Source organism: Aricia agestis, chromosome 5, assembly GCF_905147365.1.
Source record: "Aricia agestis chromosome 5, ilAriAges1.1, whole genome shotgun sequence".
Classification (NCBI taxonomy): domain Eukaryota; kingdom Metazoa; phylum Arthropoda; class Insecta; order Lepidoptera; family Lycaenidae; genus Aricia; species Aricia agestis.
In genome coordinates, this window is record NC_056410.1 from 16,068,574 (window position 1) to 16,091,479 (window position 22,906).

Consider the following 22,906-nt stretch of genomic DNA (forward strand, 5'->3'; position numbering starts at 1 on the left):
GTAAATAAAACATGTACAACTGCTTAAAATACGAACATGTAATAAATAAAGAAATGTAGAAATTGTCCCTTATCATGTAAGGGGGAACAATTATTTAAAAAAAAAAAAAACAGACTTCAACCATAAATAAAAGAGTATCCAGTAATTCGTATGCATAGGTTTGTCACTCAAAAATCTGTCATCTTCTTCAGTGTGCCTATTCTAGTGTGTGTAATGGATGTAAAAAGGAGTGCATCGAGCTAATATTATTTTGAAATTATGCTTTTATCGTACATTTTATAATAAATGGATTGTTTTTTTAAATTAAATCTGAAATAGTCAATACTTTAAGCTAAAAGAAGAATATAATTAAATTTAAGGTCGAATTTCGACCATTGGGCGATCTCTAGTTCATAATATAATTAATCATCGGCAGTGCGGATCCTCTTAAAAGTGTAACAGAATGGGCATTGTCCAAAAAAAAATCACATGTACTTTTTTTTCGTTAAAATAGGGTATTTTAAGAATATAAATTAAATAATTTTGAAATTCATTGGCTAGTTTTTTCTCAATAAATTTTTAAAGTTTCGCTCTGACGTCATCATCGGCGGCCAATAATTGACCTCTGCAGTATGTTTTTTCCTTTCAATCTTATTTATAATGGCTGGTTCGTCAAATGCAAGTTCTCATTATGTGAAAGCTGATACGAGAAGCTTACCAAAAGATCGAAACGTAATGTTGGTCGAATTTATTGCTAATTTAACGCCATTGAAGGTCAGACAAAGGTTAAACATATTTTTTCAAAAATATAAGTAATTAATGGGTATTTTTTTCGTTTATATACAGAAAAACGATCACTGACCTCATTCCTCGAAATATTTTTGTAATGAGCAAAATTAAAAAAAAATGGACAATCCCCATTGCGAGAAAAAATTCGCAGTGCAGGCAGACTCTTAGCCAGCAATACAGCAATTGCAACTTTTTGGCAACCCGTATTGTAGAGGTGGTACAATGAAGTGAAGACATTCCGGGACCACCTACACGACGTACGTGACACGACATCACGTACAATGTTGAAGTGAAATTGCGTCTAAAATCTGTTTTATTGCTTTAAAGCCCGCAAGAACGTTGTGTCGTCGCAAAAAAAGGACAATGGGTTTTTTTAACTTATTACTGTGGTTCAACATAATCGGTTATAGGTAGAAACTGGATGTTGAAAGAACATCGTTTGTTATTATTGAATTAGACCGTATAAGAACCGGAATAGACGTACACCGAGTGAGGCTAAAATTGCAATCCTAATTTTAAGGAAGATCTAGGTGAAATTTTTAATCTCACACCTATTTACATACGGCATACCGTATAAAGCTCTCTTAAAAATTACAAATTTAATTTAACATACAATAATTAGCCTATCTATTAAATTATATACAATTATTGCTATCGAAAACGCGCGTTAAACGCACCAGACGTTACTGGTTTATTGCCCTAAAATAACATTTTATATAACTAAGTTTATTTATACTCTGTTCGATATTATATTTCAAGCAAATATATATTTAATACCGTATTATTCTATTTCAAATTGCAGATTCTCCGGCAATCTATATTAAAGTATTGTATAAATTAATAAGAATCTTGAACAGAGTATAAATTATCAAAGCAACTAAAGTATTCATCGTCATTTACCGTGATATGCTAGAAAAGAACGGAATGATACAAAGCTAAATTTAAGTAACACTGCAATACATCTAGTATAAGAACAATCTAGAATCTTTGCACTAGGTAGATATTGTCCAAAAACTGTTCAAACTCCTAAGTCTAAAGAACAGATCGATTGAACAATTTTCGATTGAATACAGTAGAACATAAGCAATTGCAAAGGGATAAACAATAAATTCATCGAAATTTAATTTACGTAAAAGCCTTATAAGCACCAGTCGGGTCAGTTGTGAAATGATTACTTTAATTCAGTCTTGATTACGATCTGTAAAACTTTTCAGAAATTACTTAATTAAGCGATTATGTAACGAACACTGTTATGATACGTCTCTGTTAAATTATTCGAAGTAGAACCAAAATCATTAACAAATTGGAAAATGTTACGATCAATCATGAACCCATGACACAAAGAACAAATAATAACATTGAAAGGAACTACGCAATACTACGAATAATAAAAACTAACGCAATATTATATTTTTATAACATTTTACTATTAGACCGATATAATCCTTGAATCTATTACAAGCCGTGACAGATATGACAATGAAAAGTATTTTTTGTATCTTCTGTGCAATGTCAACTCCATACTATTACAATCAAAAGAAGCTATAGGCCTAATTAACCATTGTTAAAAAATTCTATTCAGATAGTTAAGTAGCTTATATCTGCGCTTTTCGTTTATGAACTGACAAAGTGATAGATCCAGACAAAAATTTTGAAAATTACGTTTCTAAACAATTTTATGGAGCTATTAAAATTTTACTGTACACATGATGTATAATGTCAAATATTTCGAGTAATGCAGTTACTATGCGTTTAAAATATTTAAACGCTATATAAACTTAGATATAAAAAAGAATTTATTTCTTCGATTGAGCATGGAGGTACTATAGAGGTTTATTAAGTAGACGAAAGTATTTGATAGTTTCTAAAGATCGGGAGTTTCAGAAGATTCAGAGTCAATGAGGTGAGCGGGCGTGTGCGCAGAGTGCGCGCGCGCCCGCGCCAGCGTCTATGCGAGCGCGGGCGCGGAGGGCCTAGCTCAGGGACGATGCGGGTGCGCCGAGCTCAACGAGGAACTGCTCACCCCCGAGTCGCTGCTCTTCTCGGAGGCGCACGGCTCTCCGCCCGCCACGAACTTCACCACATTCAGCTTGTGATCCGACTCGCAGGTGTCATCGCGAGCGCCGCCCGGCAGACCTCCCCCCCTGATCACGCTCTTCTCGACCACCGTGCCGGGGTATCTCTCGATTCTGTCGCATTCTGCGTCGTCGGGCTGCCGTCGACGGATGGAGCGTTTCGCGGTGGGCGCCGGGTCCGGCGGTCGGTGGGACGGCTCGTCAGTTCGGTGGACGAGCGGGGAGGTCCGCACCTTGATCCCGCCGACGCCCACGCTGGCCTCATAGCACCCGGAGTCGCGGGGGAACTGCCGGCGACCGAACGGGGAGTCACCGCCCTCCGAGCTGGAGCCCCCGCCTTCTCCTTCTCCTTCGCCACCTGCACCGCGAGACGATGTATTACAGCAAACATTATTACCGTAATGAACTAAATAATATTATAATTATTGTCTTGACCGTAAAGTTTTATGAGCCATTCACATTTTAATTAAAACAATAAAGTTTTATGCAGCACTTATTATAGCGGCATAATGAGGGATCAAATTCGAGAAAGAAATCAAAACATATATTTTAAGGACCATGAATATGAGTAGTTATTTCCGCTTCATATTATGACGCTTCGCTCCGCCTTAACGAGAGGGTTGAATGTATATTAGTAGTATTATTTTAAAAACTTACATTCGAGCTGGTGCAGCAGTTGTACAGCGGCCAATATCCGGGTGCGATGATCGGGGGTCATGATTCCCAAGTAGTCTAGATCTGACGGCTCAATTTCTTTGAACAACTCTATGTCCTCGTAGCCGTTTCTCGAGAAAGCGACCATGTATTCCGGCAGATCTATTCTCCTCAACAACTCCTCTACGGTCCTCGGTCTCGTTTCCCAGAGCCTCTCTCGACTCTTGCACCATTTAGACGTTCTAGATCTCATAGTGTCCCTCTCGGACAAAACTTCGACATTCGCGAATTTGAAATTTCCTACTTTATTATTTAGAACGCCGCGCCAGATCCCGGATGCATTCATGTTGATAACTTCGATGATGTCTCCTTTCTGTCGACAAATGATATATTATTAGTGACTCCGCGGCGGAGAGAAACGGCGGAACAGTAGATTAAATAACGTACCTTGTATCTCAAGGCGTCTTTCTCGTAAATATTAGGCGTGTAATCGATGAGTGCCCGCGCCCGACACAGCATTTGCGGTACCAGTAAGCTCCGCCCGGCCGGACTTAATTCTATGTTTTCTTCTGCCGAGAGAGATGAGTGATTACTACCAGCGCGTACCAATGCTTGGGTGCCTGTACATAAATATTTGCTGACTTATAGGTTTAGATTGCACCTTGTCTGACCAACGATACAAGGAAATGAGTAGTACCTGCGGTTACGTCATACAAGGAGTCGCTGTTAAGTTACAAGCATTGAAGAATTAGTAGGAAATTCAAATCTAATATTACAAGAGTATCTACCTATATTATGGGCGCTATGGTACACAGAAAAGAAAGACAAAACATATTTACAAACGTTTATATATTATCAACACAGACAAGTAACTTAATAAATCCACTCACTACTGCCTGAGCCGCTGGGAAGACTTTCAAAAGAACTATTGGAACACGGAAACGCTTGGTCGCCGCTCGTACGTCGGTCGATACCGTCGGGACCCCTTTCTTGTCTTAATCTTGAAATTTTCCTTTGTACATCTTGTCTTAAACCCCTCACTTTTCCGGCTAAATTCGAAACGCCCTCACATTCTTCCGCGGACTGAAATGAAATAAAAATTAAGGTGTGAAAAGGGCTATTAAATCAAAAGCTAGATGAATCTTGTGTAAGCTAATTTATTCGTAAAAAAATGCAGGTACAGCAAAATTACCTTATGCACTGTGGCTATATGCTGCGAGTCTGTTTCGCTCTCTTGATCTTCGTAATCCGAAGACGCCGGCGATAAAGGATCTATTCCTATCCGATAACCCGACATTTGTCGATAGCCTCTTCTGGAATCCCGTTCGGATCGGCTGGATTCTAACGATATGCCCGATAACCTCGATCCTATCGATTGAATGTCAGATGCGGCGTAATCTCCGCTTTCCCTATCTCTCGGCGTTCGTAAGGGTATCACAGTAGTGGGGTACGGCCCGCTTTGTGGAATTATTAATCCTCTCCGAGGGGCCCTCGCTAGGCTTATGTCGCCGGCGCTTCGTAATGATATAACGCCTTCACCTCTAGTCTCGTTTCTTAGATTTAGGGTAAAGCAAACTCGGCCATTCTGAAACGACGCCGCCGGTGTCCCTCCACCCATTAGGAAGTCTTCGGGGTCGCTCTCGTACGGAGGTTCATCGTACCAATGTCCTCGCCCGGACAGGCCTCTCGCGTCGTCGTCGTACATGTACGTGTCGTCTGCAAACGAGCCCTCGATTAGACTAGTGTAGTTGTGTTCGAAGTGTGCAAATAAAAAGTACACGTGCTAGCGTAATTGCAAAAAAAGTTTACCGTTAATCCCATCCCAAACACTGGCGGTTTCACTGACAACACTGCAGCTAAGCTGTGTACGAACATCGGAAAGCCGTGCGTGTTTTATGCAAAATATCTTAAAACAACATGCATTTTAGCACTTTGACGCAAATTATATGTATGTCTTCATGATTGCGATGATACCACTAGGACTGACGACCGATTTCATTTATGACCAGCTTCTGCTGTGCGAATGAAATTGTACTCGTCCATGAAGTTTCAAAATAAAACAAAAACATGATTATGAATGATGCACATCGAAAGCGACCGTAATATCGACCGGTGTGTATCGACGGGTACTGGAATAAGCATGCCGCACAGTATTCCAATAAATTAAACGTTTTAAACATCGAGCAAGCAACATGCTTAATATTCCCCTTTGCAAATGAAATTTCAGACATTTCGAAAGTAAAAAATGAAACGAAATACACAATTCAATCACATAAAACAAAATCGTCGAAATGTCTGCTTGTTTAGCCACAAACAAAACAATTACAACAAAAAATATTCTTTCATCAAAAAATTTATGACAAAGACTCTCGAAATCAATGTTTCCATTATCGAGAGCCAATTTGATGTTATCGACGTTTAAATATTTGTTATTATAGTAAATGAAGCGAGTAAAGATCGTTTAGCAACAAAATTCACTAGACACAATAAATAGCATCTTATGTAACATCGATTTTGTAACTAATTAGCAGTACGTTGTTGTGATTACTTCTATCATAAAACATACCGATAAATGGTCCCCGGACACCGTCTCTGCCCATATTCATGACTCCATGTCGTAAATCCCTTAGAATCTGAAACAAACAATGTATTTAAGCAAATGTAGAAGATTGGTCAATAGTCAACCATCGTGGATCTAAAAGATGCTTTAATGTTATTAATCTGAAACAAACAATTTAAGCAAATATAGAAGATTGGTCATGGTCAATGGTCAATCGTCGTGGATCTAAAATATGCTTTAATGTTATTAAAACGACATGGTGGGTTCAAAAGGATGCTCGGGCTGATGGTTATGAACGACGAATAAATTTTGGCAAAGATAGGAACCCAATAAAAACGTTTTATGGCGTTACTTGTGTTGAACACGACGCAATAATTCCAGCGTAACACGATTTTGTATTCCAAATACTTCGTACACAACTTAAATGCATTAACAGCAAAAAACGTTACAGGATTTTGGCAAAAATCTCTCGCCTCGGTCGCGGAAAGGCGATAAATATTCTGGTGTTGTAATAAAAAGACCACTTCCCCTAAGTAGAAAAGTATTGAACGTTAAACTAATTTATGCATTTTTATTTCCCAGCCATTAGCTCACAATAGCTCTTTACATATTTTATTAACTAGTTGTACTTTACGAGACACGTTCTTTTACATAAATAAGAATATTTTCATTCTTTTGTTTTTACATTATTTTAAAACGATTGATTTATCCGTGTAAATAGATTTTTACGTATCATCGTTCTATGAAAGACTGAAACTACATTATCATTTGCCCCTACGTAAAATAATATTAATAATTACCAACTAATACAAGTAAGCATACAGATATTGCATCCATTAACTCTGTAAAGGGCTTCCAAAGTTTAGTAAGGAAGCAATACAAGTGCCTCTAATAGGCTTAGCTCGAGATTAGGGCACGATTAGCTGGGGGCTCGGCTTTGCAAGTCCAAGTCGCAAGATTAAGGTTCGACTCCCACTGTATCAGATTATTTTATTTGCGTGCGTTTGCTGTGTGTAAGTGAATTATTTGAAAATGTATTCCTTCTAGCTTCAAGTGCTGATAAAGGAGGTACTACAAGTATAACAAAGTAAGAAAGTAATCAGTGTAAAGAAGATTCCACAACATAATATTTAATTATTAAAAAAATATGAGCAGTACCATTATTATAGTTAACATGCCTAAAAGGCCTCCGCAGAAACTATAATCCTTTATGTTTGTGCTTAGAACAATAGCAGTAGCATGATACCATAATAATAGGCTTACCCATTCATGCTTTCAAATTTCTATTAAATTGTCTACAATTTCTCATAATTTAGCCTGCAAGCCTACGCTGAAGCTCTGAGAAAGTTGGCCGTAAAGTCGACAGACGGGTCGACGAGATTTTCGAGCAAATGCAATTAAGTCGGATACGAAAGCTAACAACGGATTCAAAATGTATTTTTAAATAATTCATCGTACTTCGCAGCGTACTTTAGTGTAATTAAATTATTTATAAACTTCGCAGAACTTTTTTTATTAATTTATCGCGGGTGAAATAAATCAAGAACTTTCGCAAATAAAAGATTGGAGTAAAGAAATAAATTACCTCCTCTTGCTCTCGCGCTATTTTGTCCTTCTTTTTCATCGCTTCTTGAACTTTTAACTGCAACAAAAATACATTTACTAACCAAACGTCTAAAAGCGAAATCGCTGCACGGTGCATGGAGAACCATGCGACTAATTAATGTGATATTTTAAAGAATTTGTAATTTTTCTCTATGAACAAGAAACGAGTAAACAATGAAAGAGAATTTCGTTGCGACTCAAAATGGCGTGTTTGATACACTTAAACAGTGCTTAATTAGTCAAATTACGAATTATTTGTCATACAGTCATGCTACATGCGTTTCCGTCACGTGCAGGTTCGTGCAAACAAATGCGACAGGGTGCATCCATGCGTAGCCAGGGGCGCCATCGCGATAAACAATGCGATATTTGATGCCCAAGTCCCAACTATAATGAACTGTCAATTTGGCATCCTTAGGCAGGTCTACATATCCTAATCGCATGCGTTTCTTTTGACAGATTTTCGTGTTTTTTTTTAAATATTACACACCGCAACGAATACATCGCCTACGAAATAGATATGTAGATGATTTACCTGAGGATCAATCGTGCACGTAAAATATGGAAATTTTGATTTTATCAAAACACGAATCTATTGTGATGGTAAAATCAAAATTAATTTATCAGTTATTGAATGAAAATATAATTCGCTATAATTTGCGTAATAATTAGACATGTAGTGAAACCACCTCCTGTTCTTTGAGCATACCAAATGTAGATAAACCAAAAAGGCAAATGAGAAATTTTGAATTTTGATTTCTGTTACCGCTCTGTTGACAAATGATGAATAAGAAGCGAGTCTACAAGATATTTGAAGCGAAATAAATGATGTTATGAATTAGCATTTTGTCAGCCAGAGTGTAACAGGTAGTTTTCCTGCAAATGTTTTAAGAGATATCAATAATATTATGTATTATGAAATATGCTATGCTTTGTAAATATTTTTTAGAAGTACAATACGAAGAACAATAAAAAAGCATCAACTGCCACCTAGGTACTTATTACATCCTAATGTTGTGGAAGTAAAAATTAAAAATATAAGTTGATAAGGAATCTTGTGTAACCAAAAGCGACAAAAGGCTAATAAGCTTTTGATTAAAATATAATAAATACATTTTAACTTACACAGATAATAACCAAAGCATTGACATTTGAAATTAGAAATGATAACGAAGCAATGTATCCTAAACCTTTATCCCTGAATGAGTCTCTTAAAACATTGCATTGCAGGAAAACACGGGCTCACCCTATGTATCGTCTCTTCGAAGGTGTTTGGTTGGGCGGCACTCATTTGAAAGAAGCGGAGGCGGTCATAGTCTCGCGGGTCAACCATGGACCTCAGAGCCGTATCTGGCCCCGGGCCTAGGCCTAAACCACTTTGGAGTACGCTGTCCGGAGTATCCACCTGAAGGAAAGTATTATTATTACTTACAACTAAAGTGTACAGTTTCATATCGACTAAGCGTATACAATGTTTTGGAGTCGCGAGTAGAGATTAAAAATTTCTAATGTCATTACATGTCGGTGCCTGCTCTTGGATCACACAACTTGAGGCTTTCAACTTTTCCAACGACTTTTTTAAACGCAATACTAGTATCTGAGAAAAAATATCCAATGAAAATCGGACTATCAAAATGATTGCTTACATTTCGGTCGTTATTGAGGGTACAATGTAAACACTAAACATGCTCCGCCTATTGAACAGAGAATGTTTAATGGCTAACACCAGTCAAATTGACTTCCCATCGATTGATGAACTTTGTTTACATTCTATTATTGTACAGTATCAATCAAAAACATCAATTAATATTTTGACCCAATTTCCTATTAGGTACGAGAAATATTTTACGAATAAAAATTCTGAATCAAAAGTAATATTTTATGTACTGCAGGACATAGCACAAATATGCAAAAATATACACAGCCAAGATCAGAGATCTTAACGTTACATAAACGTCACAACTCTGAATAAGTTTGGTAAATCATCGCCCAAGTTTGTAAAGAAAAATTTCAATCATTTATCAAACGGAGCAGACATTTCTTTATCAACAAATAGTACAAAGTTACAACTTTTCTGCCAACTCGATGCCAAATTATCAGGGTTCGAACCATGATTCGATGTTGTGACTTGTGATAATATGCAAAAAGTTGCTAAAAATAAAAATAAAATAACATTTATTGCAAAGTGAACGGGCATTCACCTATTGAAAGTTCATACAGAAAGCTTTTGTAATAAGCTCAAAGTATTAAAGCTTTCTAAATTAGCTTTTTGATCTATTAAAATTCGAACAAACATTTGGTATTAAATCTGAATGTAGCTGAGTTCAATTTAGAACGATTTTCAAATCAAAAAAGTAAATTTATTCCTTGGTTAAGCCTCTTTGTACAAACAAATGTATAAAAAAACACAGCCTTACATAAAAAAAGAATTTATACTATCAACGTCCTACTATAGTTCATGATGACGTTTGCTGATTAGATTACAAAGTAGCTTGAGTAGAAAATAAAAGGTACCGAGGTATTCAAGTCCCTATGACATACATTTTCTTTTCATCGATTACCGAATAATGGCATACGAAAGTGGAGCGAGGGAGCCGAAAAAGGTATTGAACATAGACAATGTATGGACTTTACTGGACTATAAATTTCAAATACAGTTCCGGAGTGTCGCGAGGTATTCAGTCCTTATCAAGTGCGAAGTTAATGGGGCAGCTTTGTGTGTATGATAAATTGTTACTCATTGTGATGTAGATCCTCTTTTTACTGATTATGATTAATAGGGAATTCGTGATTTTCCTTTGTGTGCTACGTTTTGATAGTGGTTTATGTGAATTAAACATGATGAAATTTTTTCAAGAATATTATGTTTAATGCGAAATGTTATGAAGAAACCTAGAGGAATTTTAAGGTGCAATTTCAATTTTGAAGAACAGTTTTTCTGCTTGGATTTTAATGAACTGATTTGGTTTGAACATATCGAAATATTATTGCAATGATGATATTAATTATGTACCAAAACCGGAGCTTTCAATTTTAATAATTAAATTTTATGGAAAACTGCAACACTTTTATTATTTAAAACACCTTAATTGGCGCATGTTCTATCGCTCGTGTGCAAATTTATTTTATTCCGACAATTACATGGTCTGTGATTGAATTTCTGGCTGGGTGCAGATTGACAGCTGAATATCAATATCGCCAGTATCGGATATTCATACTGCATTCATTGCGACCAATTGCTCGATCGAAGATACGTTTTAGCTGCATATAATTGAAACGCTCAAAAACTGACACAGGCACCATTCGGTCTGGGAATCGTGGCATAATGCAAAATATTACAATAACAAAATAGTGGTATACTAAAATATCAATCAAGTCAATATAATAAAGGGACAGTAAAAATAGCTTAAATAAATAAAAAAGACTAAATAAAATTAGGTACTTCACGTCAATTATAACAAACCAGTGACTTGTTGATCAAATAAACAAGCTTAATTTAGTGATCGTTATCTATAGTGTGATTTTTTCTCCTTTTATATCACATAAAATTAACAATTCATATACAAAATAGCATTTCGCTCAAAGCATTAACCCAGACTCACACGTAGCACAAAGAAAGTAATCTATGTCAGGAACATAGCTTTGAAAATATTACCACAGTAAACGTGATAAATACGCGGCGTATAACTTTTGTAGTTGGCGCATTTTAATACGAGTTTCATATTAGATAACTTTATTTAAACTTGCATGCAATTTAATTCTGTCCAGATGCGCTGAGGCAGGACACATACAGTTCTCTGACTGCTCTGTAACTGTATTATTAACTTTTGCATCATCATTATTGTTTTAGTTAATAAAAGCTTTGAAGTCAAAGAATATAATGATATTGTAGTCGTTACTAGGAATGTGTATGTGTTCAAAATTCAAAGAGAAACAATTCATCTCTACACAAAGTTATTATTATTATTGATATAAAGTATAAGTCTCTACTATACGATACTTTTGAATTAATATGCATTTAAATTTATAGATAGACTAAAGGATATTTATAGGTGTAACATTGAACATAGATATGTATTTATGACCTACAAAACACCGAAGCCAGCGCTGAGCCAATATAAAGTTTTATTGCCGATATCGTGGATCTACAAGGCCATAATGCTTTAATAGTAGCACAATATCCTGCAAGACATTACGGCGAGGTGCCAAGACTGGTTCCAAGATACAACAATCACACTTTTAGAGACCGCCAGTTATGTGATATAAATATTTATATTCTTTGTCTCGATTTGGGCATTCAAAGATTTACTTTTATTTATCACTTTTTCATTTTGTTTCATCATTAACATTTTAATATTACTATACTGTTTTTCTGTATTTGTATTATTTATATTTGTATATTTATGTAATTCGACGTTATCAACAATAAAATTACTGTCTATTAGATACGTCTGCTCCATATATAATATTATCTACGAATTTCTTTCTCTACCTCCACCTTCACGTAAAAGTACATTATCGTTAATACGTCGTCGGCTCCTGAGTCATCACGGCGCAAAATCTCTTAATCTCCTAATCACAGCTGGACAGCCGAAAAAAGCGAGTTCCAACAGAAGTAATCCTAAGTGCAAGTCGTCCGATAAGGATTATGCTGCGCCCTAATGGTCTTTATCCCTTCTCTCAACAAACGCCATAACTCAGGGCGCCGTCTTGACTGAACCGACTTAGCTTTGGCAGCCATCATTTCTCAACCCCGTCGAGATTAATAAATGTGTGGACGAGGAAAAATGGAGGCCTGCATATTCACAACTATTTTGTAGACGCCAAAATGCCTATTAGTTACGATATTGAGCCGTCTCGTTAGTTTTGTAACTTATAAAAATACGTACATTCTTTAACCTATTACAAAGGATTGTTTGAAATTTGTCTAATCAGTTTTTGGCTTTTAAGCATGTTTTACTTCTAAAACTAAATATATGACGTAAGCACCAAAAGCCTATTAAGCTTCCTGACTCTTAGATTGTGAAATAGGCCCTATTTTATTTTATTTTCTGTAATTATTACTATTTATCGCACAAAAAAAAACTAAGCAAGCGAGCTCAGGAAGTATGCTTGCGAATTATCTTAGGCTTTTGCTCGTTTCATTATATAGGTACAATACTCGATTAATAAATTTAAAAAAGTAGTCAAAGAAGGTTTGTGTGCCAAAGCCTATTTATTACAAGGTCAATGAGTTCATAAACGATGGCACATCTTGGGAGTAGGATGGCTCCTTGCAAGGCTACTTCTACACTATTATATTATGACTTACAATTATGTATGGATGTTGACATTGTATAATTTTAAGTTACAATTGTAAATTATATTTTAAAAAGATTAATTTTTTTCTCACTTTTTTGGTAAAAAGTGGGACCCCGTGCGAGTTTCTTACGCCGGTTCTTCTCGCCGGGATAATTCCCGAACCGGTGGTAGGCACCATTAGCATCAACGTTCTGAAAGTATTTGTTACAAATCTATTCGGAAATAAAACAATTTTTATTTTATTTTATTTTACTACACTTAATTTAAGCATTTTCATTCAGCTTAAGATTTGATACTAAATCAAGGCTTACAAAGTTACCTACTTTACGTACCTTGATCCGGATAGACTAAGTTTAGATAGATTAAGTTTAGTATTTAACAGATTATAGCCTATTTAGTTTTTAACGGCACCGTAAAACGTGTACCCTATTAAAACTGTAAACAAATCGAGACCATGTAAGTTCTAAAGTGTAATATCACTTGCTATACCACAAACGCGCTCGCATAATGGTGGAGCTGGCCGTTATCAAAACATGAGTGTGGAGACAAAATAAAGCCCTGTCATGTGAGTATTAGCATAAACAATGCACTGTAAACTACATATTAACTGAGTACTCAAACAGCGGATACTATAATTTTAGTTATACGTATACTCGGGTGACCATAAAATCTACTTACACGGGATATTAAGGATTTAACGTGTAATATGCTCGGTAATAACATCGTATTTGTATTAGTATCGCTGATAGTATTGACTTTGGTGGAGCAACATGGATTTTACGATCTAAATAATATTGTGAATTGTAGCAGATATTAATATCAGTAAATAGGCGAATATTGAAGGATGCAACGTGATACATCAGCTATCAGCTATTACGATAACTTTAATTTGGTACAATATAAGGCTACGACCTACCTAAATCTAAGACTAAGACTAAACTTAGATTAAACCTAGACTAGGTTAAGTCTAAGAGCAAATTATCTTCTGACCTTTTTTTCTCAAGTATAGGTGATTTAATTGATTAAGTTTAGAAAAAAAATTGAATTTGGAATGAATTTTGTTTTGACAATAATAATTATGACTTCATTTGTTACTTTGATGCGTATCAAATGAAGTGATTTTGTCGAAAATATATACATAATATTTGAAACATAAGAAGACGTAAGTGAAAGAACACGATAAGTAACAATTTGTGACATACGGATATTTAATTTTTTTTTTCCTTATAATTTGAAAAAGCCTTGTAACTTATCTACTTTAACACCTGGCTAATATAGATATATTATTATTAACCTGGCTAATATAGATTAGAATGCACATACAATGCACAGTTTTTGTATTTCAAATTCATTTGCCCTCAAGCCTCTATTTATGAAAATAAAAAACAGTAAAAAAACTGTTACTTATCGTGTTCATTCATCACGTCACGTCACGTCGTCACGTCTCCAATTTCAGTCATAAAAATTAAATTAATGTCGTAGATCTGATGACGACACGAGATGTTCATTCAATAGGAGTTAAAGCTTTGCAATATAAAGACTAGTCTCATATTATCTCGGAGAATGGTAACTCACGCTATGCATAAACACATGAATTGCACGACGCGTCATACTAATTGCAGCAAGTGCATGTCAAAGAAAGACCGGCGTCGCGCCGAGCACAATGGCGGATGGGGGAAGAGGGTGTATGAAAAAATGGGAGGCATTCTTCAATGTACGCTGAGATTTGGTTACACGAAATCGCGTTGTATTTTGCCGAGACGTTATGGGTATGTAGGTGTAGCTAGATTAAAAGAGTGTTCCATAATACAAATTGATTCTTAGGGCCTGTTTCACCACTTCCTGATAAGGCTATCCACCAATTAACTTGACAGATAAAGTATGGAGAATCTGTCAAAAAATTGTGAATAGCCTATTAGGCACTTTATCAGAAAATGGTGAAACAGGCCCTTAGACTGATGGCGGACCTAAATTATTTAGTCAGGCTATGTCAAGATTTTACATAACGCGACTAACGTAGCTCCGCAATATACCTATCAATTTCTCAAAATTACATATCTAAGTTGATATTGTTGCGATTATTATTAAATCGCAATCGATTTAATAATAAGTGTATAAGTTCAATGAACTTATACACTTACCCAAGAATCATCACATAAAATTTAAAACCTTTATACAATAGTAGGAAACATTTAGATTAGTATCAATGATACAAATATTAATCCTGATTTCAACGATAAACATATCGTCTTAGTCATTTATTTGCTACATCTATTTCAAGCACTAAAGCTTCGATTACGCTAATCCATTCTGCAGTTAATAAACTCAAAAAGGTATCGTTTACCATTATAATTATTGTTTTGCCTCTTCGCAGAAGGGATTGGTAATTGAGGCTCGATCACACACTTCGGTCAGTCAAAAGTTACAAAGGCTGCGTCTCGTTGGCCCTTTGGTTTTGTTATTGCATGCCAACGTTCCACTATGTCGGTGGTCCATGCAAAAACTAGTACTGTCTTCATTCAGTCACTTCCTTTAAACGTTTAACGGAAGTTTCTTTAAGAGTTAACAATTTTATATACTTAATCAAGAAGTTGTTAACAATTTTAATAGTTATTTTTGGATGAATGATGTTAAATGTATCTTCTTTCGTCTTTGCTTAAAATGGCATCGCTTGATATGATAAGTATATTTATTATACTCTATAAATATGATAAAGTTCTTACCCTTTGAGGTGGTAGGATCTGTCTCGGGCTGTGAGAGTGTTTAGGCGAACAAGACCCATGTTTCTCTTTCCTATGCGACTTTAGTCCGCGTAGCAGTCTTGAAAACGTGGTCACTTTCTTCTTGGCAGTGCCGAGGCAGTTATCTAAAAATATTTTTATATAAGTACCTTAGTGTATATCAGATTGCTTAAAACAGTCGATGATTGTTCATGTTTTATCATATTATGGTACTTCATCTTCGATACCGAGTCCCATTATTATTATTTTTTTTATCAATATTATTTTGTTGTTCATTATTATCACTTTGAAGTAGCTGAGTAATGTATAAGAAATCTTTAAATATGAAGTCATTAAAAAGCCAGCAACTGAAGTTCTGGTTACAAATGGATGACTTCCAGATAAAAGAGCTTTTAATGTTGAGATTATTGTAAATGAGTAGATAATGGCTTTTAAACAGAAGTACATTCTTCAACTTCATATTTTTTATAATTGTAGGGGACAGTGGAGTTCAATGAACCAGCACTGCCGCCTTTTTAAAACAGGCTTGTGATAATAGATCATAATATTATTGTTATGGGACTTTTGTTGAATTTGAAAATTGGAATTTTGTAAAATAATAATATCTACTATATTATTATCAAAATTTCTAAATTAGCTTCATATAAAACGGAAAATTGTGATAAACAAAAAGTTGAGTGAAATATAAAAAGGTTGGGAAATGTTTAAGATGTTTTTTACTTACCACTAGGAGGGAATTCATAGAAATACGCCGATCTGGGGCTTAGGCAGCTGAAACAAAGAACAAATGGTAAATCTTCTAAAGATATTGTCTGCATAGTTTTAAAACAAGTTGAAGAATTTAATATTTAAAATTGGCTTTCCGTCTTTATTCGCGTTCTTTCCTTAAGAATGTACATTAAAAAAAATTAAACAATCTGAAAGGTAATATAATATCTACTGTTTGAATACATTATTAACTTTGTCCATGCAATTCTTAGCTGTGAGATTTCCCTTTGGTAGGAATTAATAGAGAATATTAGTATAATCATAGAAAGATCTAACTTGATAATTATTGTTATGAATTCATTTCCTCAAATTTTACATCTTTTATTGAACATTATTTGTTTCCTATTATTAAAAATGGTATCATAAATATCAACGACACACTTTACGCAAATAATTAAAACACTCGGAAAAAAGGTATTTTATGGTAATGATGTTATTATTATATTATTATATCCGCATATATATAATATCATATCAAGCAGCTGAAAATTCATTTCTTGCAATGATTAGGTTGTAATTTAATTTTATAATTTCAAGATTATGGTTCTTCCTGTACCTATCTATTTTATTAACGTCGTTAATATTTTGACGATTTTATTAATTGATTTTAAATCAGTCCATGACATTTCTCGATAACAATTATGAATAAACAAATTTTAATGAGCAGGTATGGATACATGATATGATTTTAAGAGCTCACCTGACTCTAAAAATCCATCATCGTCCTTCTCTCTTCACACTCACGCCCGTCTTTCATATGCCAGGTGAAAAAGGACGGCGCGGAATCATCGCCGAGTTAGTTTTACTTGAATAAAAGACGAACTATAATGATTATGAAAAAAGTGTTTTCAGCAAATTTAGGTTCAATCAATACCTTTTTAGATATTAAAAAATATTAAAGAAAAGACATCAAACTTTGAAGATCCAAGCAAAAATGTGTCTTAAACAAGGTTTTTTGTAAAAAAGAAACTATCGAGCATTTTTTGAGTAATTTTTGAGTGAGTGTTTTCGTCTTGAGCATTTAATCTTCATGAACTGAAGTTACTTGTGTCAAAAAATCAGTTTTCTAGACCTTACAGATTTTGAGATCTAGGTTAAAGTATGTAGTCAAGTTAGGGTAATATGCGCTCTTAATCCGTATTTAATTATGAAAACATTAATTAGCAAGGAACACGACAAATAATTGATGATGATGGTTGGCATTATATATACTTAAAATAATAACTATCTATTTGACCGAAGCTTTGCTCGGTATTCGATAAAACACGAATAAAATGACATTTTCTAATAATAATGATTCCTAACTAAATCGATTTATCGCCCCCGAAACCTCCTATAAGTGTACTAAATTTCATTAAAATCGTTGGAGCCGATTCCGAGATATAACAAAAAGTATTAATAACAATTTGAATAATAATAATAACACAATTTGAATAAGTCGATAACATAATAGTAAATAATATATTATGTTATGGAAACTAATAATCTCTTGTATCATGGTTTGTTACTCGATATACACGGCAAAACACAGATCCACTATATACAATATGTAGCTGAAAACAACCCTTTATCTAAAGCAAAGTTCGTGGCCGCTCAAGACTTGCGAAGCGTCCTCCAGAGATGCAAGATTTGGGGCGAAACAAGCCAAGTGCACTAAAACAGTCTGGATTAGTGTAGCGCGATACCAGGACTTGGGTGGTCTGTTTCCAAGCGTAAAGAAAATTAGATGCACTCGCATGCAAGTAGTGGTGTGCCTAGCATCCGTATTAATATGCGGGGAGTATTTTATGCAAACTATCTCGTCTACCGCAAACTATTAAAATCAAACTTCGACCTATTAGCGTCCAATAAAGTTGGGATGTAAAGGCGAGTCTACAATGAACTATAAATCAACAGGACCGCCGTCATATCGGAAGCGTGCAACGACGCAATGAATATTGATTTCGGACCAATTTAGTTGGACGAATATAAATTTACGTGAGCAATAACATCGAAAATCGACGTGCTAATACGTACATAAAGCGCCGGGAACTTAAACATTTATTTTATTTCCATATTCAATTAGAGTGTTTTAATCGACGAAAAGTGCTTCACAGTTTACCTAACATGTAAGAGCAATTTGGGGTAATCGGAATTTCTGTACGCATTCAGGTGCCGATTGCGTTTTTATGAAGATTATTTTATGCGAAATGAGTAGTAATTTTTGAGCAGACGGTTTGAATTACTCGGTTGTTAATAATGCTGTAATTGAATTCGAAAATGTTGAAAATTTTTGACTATCGATGTACCATTAATGTAGTAATTTAAACTTTAGTACCTACGAACTGCACAAAATCGAGAAATGTTTTATTCTCAAAATAAGTTGCTACAAAGTTACTAAAATAGCAACACGGATATATGATGCAGAGAATGAAATCGCTGTCTAATAGCATATAAAACAAGCAACGATAACCGGTCCCAATTTAAACCGTCGAACAAAACACAACAAGAAAATAGATAGCAACACGAACGTAACGAAGCATTGCGCATTTATGCAGGCACCGAGATAAATCCCGAGTAAGGACCGTTCCACACTGATAACGGAATGTATGCAAGCACCAAACGCAGAATTTTTTATAGTAAATTGCGACTATTTCTAGTTATTCACCGTTGATGAGGTAAAACACCAAATTATTGGAACTCGTGTTGAAAGTAAGTACTACATTATTTGTTTTGAAATAGAGGTCTAGGGTGCAATAATTATACTTAAATGACTGCCAACGATGGGGTAGTTTATCCTAACAATATTATGTTTATAAAAATAATACAGAAAACAATAATATTATATTCCCATATACCATGTCAGTTACCACTTTTAAAACATTACGACATTTTATGAAAAAATCTAAATAAGAATTTTGGCTAGTTGGAATCTAAGCACTATTCCTTAGAATATATAAATAGATAGTATGTCTAGCGTCAAGACAGGGTAATGAATTGAATAGTTGAATCAACGCTTTAAAACCATTAATTGCTCCGTATATTTGGCAACTTGCCAAAATTCAAGAGTTGCATTGTTGTTTTATTTTTATACTCAAAACTTGCAATGTACTTATTGTTTAAAAAAAAGAAATAAGTAGTGTTTATTTTATGTTTATGAAATATACAATGATTTTAACAAAAACACAAAAACAAAACAAAACTGGTTTTGTACGAGTACAAAACCCTACGTTCGATCTTCGAACATTGTTTTTTTTTCTAATAACTAATACGGTCTTACTACAAAAGATTTAAACACCAGTTGAACAGTTGATTAGAGAAAAATTCAGTACAAAATGGTCTCAAAACAACTGTTCAACAGAAGTTTCGTTTTTTGTGGTAAGACCGATAGCATTTGAATATTTAAATTAAACAAGGAACTGCAATGATGAATGGTTAACACTTTAAAGAAACAAAACATATTTTAGTGACAATTTAGTGCGGTGTAGATTATTAGTGAGGACATTACTCATTTCGTGCCGGCACCTATTTCCTTCGAGTTCTATTTATTGAGTGCACTAATGTGTCCGGAACACATTAGCGCACAGTGTGTCGCTTGCCTTATTTAGACATTGTAGTCAGTTACGTAATAGCGTAATTCCATTGTCGGTTAGTTCTTAAATCTTAACACCTATCTCCGTCAATGAGGGTTGTATGACGCTATGTAGCCTTAGGGTTGCAGTCATAATATGTCCGCGTGACACGGAATTTGACACGATAGAGTATAGGCCACGAGTAATAAATACTAAGGAATCGTAACTCCCATACTATTACCGTTTTAAATTTGGTTCCTTTTGATCTGTTATGTAACGTCAGCCTAGTAGCCTACTAGCTCAAGGTCACCTAAACATTGCAAATGTATTGAAATGTGTACCTAAGGTAGTTTTTTGACAAGTATTGTGGAGCATGTTTTTTGACGGAGTTACTGTTCCTTAGTTTTTATTTTTCGTAGGTCTATACTCTATCGTGTCAAATTCCGTGTCACGCAGACATATTATGACAGCTATATCGTGACATGTGAAAGCTATTTCGTGACATATGACAGCTGTTTGACACGACAGTTGACACGATAGACTCTACGGCTACATAGCGCCATACGACCCTCATTATTACGATCTAGATAACGCCCACAACTCCACAACGTGGGAATCGTACATATTCCCGTGATAAAATGGATATGTCTTTTCTCGGGATTCAAAATGTCTCCATACCCAGCAAAATCCGTTCAGCGGTTTGGGCGTGAAGAGGCAACAGACAGACAGATGCTATCGCATTTATAAGTATGGATCATCAACCCTCAAGGAATCGGACCATTTTAGACGCTACGGTGGAGCAAACATTGTCAAAATCATGAGCACCCTTCACGAAAAATAAGTAAATTATTTACATTACACAACTGCAATTCTATAATGCTTTGGTAAAGCGACGAAAATGTGGTAAAATATCATTTTTTGCATTGCAAAACTTTTCAGTAGTAACGCACTTAGCAAAACCATTTCATTTAAAACAAACTTAATATAATAAATTCACTCGATCAATACTTTATCTAGAGTGCACATTTCTCATATCTGCAAGTCGCTATCTCAGCCAGTTAGACGAGTGTTAATTGACTCGGATACGTCGAACTTAATACGCGTCAGCGTTAGTGCGACGAAGACAATTCGATTTCACTGGAAGTTTGCGCAGTCAATTGTTTTAGATTTGATTGGATATTGCAGTGTTAACTATCGTTTACCCATACTAATGTTATAAATACGAGAGTGTGTCTGTATGTCTGTCTGTAGCTTCTTCACGCCCCACTCAACCTATTTTGCAAAAATTTGATATGGAGGTACTTTGAATCCCTGGAAAGGACATAGGAAAAATTGTATCCCAAAAAATGCGTACCTGCGCGATAAACAAATATTAGCGCGACGGCGGAATCTTATTTAGGTGATTGGAATAGGAACGAATAACGTTTCCATATTTCTATACCAGTTACTAATAAAAATATTTACACATAGCCAAAAGATTGAGATACAACTTGCCTTGTCTTTTTTGGCATATTAATGGTCACAGAACAGAGCCACATCGAATTAAAAAAAGTTATACATGCGAATAGAGTCTAACTAACTTGATAGTTGCTATTTTATTTTCCCAAATTTCGTTAGCGAACTCGTTCTTTCTTCGCTTTCCTCAATTTCAAAATAGAAGTTCGTTTGTTATTATTATTGATACACTGCATTGGTTTTCATGTGTCCAAAATAATATTTTGTTTATATTTAGCCAAATCTGCAACAAAGCATAATCAATAGTAATAACTCCAGAAAGCATATTGAGTTCCTGTGAACATAAACTATTGGGTATAATAGCGAGCAGATACTGGCGTTCATAGTTACTCTACCTCCGAGAGGACCTTATGTCAACAACATATAGGTGACTCCCGTATTGAGGTAATGTACTAAACGTATGTGTGAACTGCATAAGCTTCAGTTGACACCCACTTCGGTCCAAGACATCGTTAAGATCGGACACTCCCGATATGACTATTTATTTACTGTAGAACAAACGGTCCTACTTATCGCCTACTGGCTACTTAAACGTTTTGTCTTGTAAAAACACTGTCTTCTCTTAAGAAAACTTTGTCTCAATTGACACTTGAACGTTATATTTGATACCTACAAGGTTTTTTTGGCACGTTTACGAGATTGCCATAGGGGCGTAGATACAGATGTCACTCGAAAATAAACCAGCACTAGTTTAAATTTTGCTACATTTTTTTTTTATGAAACGAGCAAACGGGTCACCTGATGGAAAGCAACTTCCGTCGCCCATGGACACTCGCAGCATCAGAAGAGCTGCAAGTGCGTTGCCGGCCTTTTAAGAGGGAATAGGGTAATAGGGGAGGGTAGGGAAGGGAAGGGAAGGGAATAGTTGAGGGTAGGGAAGGGAATAGGGTAGGGGTAAGGGGATTGGGCCTCCGGTAAACTCACTCACTCGGCGAATCACAGCGCAAGCGCTGTTTCACGCCGGTTTTCTGTGAGAACGTGGTATTTATCCGGTCGAGCCGGCCCATTCGTGCCGAAGCATGACTCTCCCACGTATTACTACATGCAAAATGTGCTTGTATGATATTAGTAGGAGGGTCTGAGAGACTCGGAAGCCTATTATATCGAGCGCTATTATAGCGCTAACATAGTAACTGTAATACTTCCAATATTTCCCGCACGTCTCGTTAGATTGTAATAATTATGGTTATATTATGTCTGAAAAATGAATAAAGAAAATACCTGTAGATTAAAATACCTCTACAAAAATACGAAATCCTATAGGTAAACTAAATTAAAAGAACTTAAAATTTTATTACAAAATAAGAGAGTCAGACTACAAAATAATTATGATATCGCACAGGATCCATATCGTAATGCTAATTGAAT

At 35.3% G+C, this 22,906-nt stretch overlaps 1 protein-coding gene across 5 annotated transcripts in view; it reads right to left on the reverse strand.

Annotated features, from left to right (window-relative positions):
* Positions 1-897: 897 nt before the first annotated feature.
* The window catches only part of LOC121726947, a 133,733-nt gene continuing 111,724 nt past the window's right edge, over positions 898-22,906 (reverse strand). The window contains exons 4-13 of one of the 5 annotated variants that reach the window (XM_042114596.1): positions 16,429-16,475; positions 15,687-15,829; positions 8,909-9,067; positions 7,643-7,699; positions 6,064-6,130; positions 4,690-5,213; positions 4,388-4,580; positions 3,945-4,066; positions 3,501-3,870; positions 898-3,201 (exon numbers count right to left, since the gene is read on the reverse strand). In XM_042114596.1, the coding sequence (XP_041970530.1) occupies positions 2,747-3,201; positions 3,501-3,870; positions 3,945-4,066; positions 4,388-4,580; positions 4,690-5,213; positions 6,064-6,130; positions 7,643-7,699; positions 8,909-9,067; positions 15,687-15,829; positions 16,429-16,475 (2,137 nt within the window). In that variant the 3' untranslated portion in view covers positions 898-2,746. Of the gene's footprint in view, positions 3,202-3,500; positions 3,871-3,944; positions 4,118-4,387; positions 4,581-4,689; positions 5,214-6,063; positions 6,131-7,642; positions 7,700-8,908; positions 9,068-15,686; positions 15,830-16,428; positions 16,476-22,906 lie in introns of all 5 variants that reach the window. The other 4 variants (XM_042114594.1, XM_042114597.1, XM_042114599.1 and 1 more) reach the window with 4 other exon arrangements.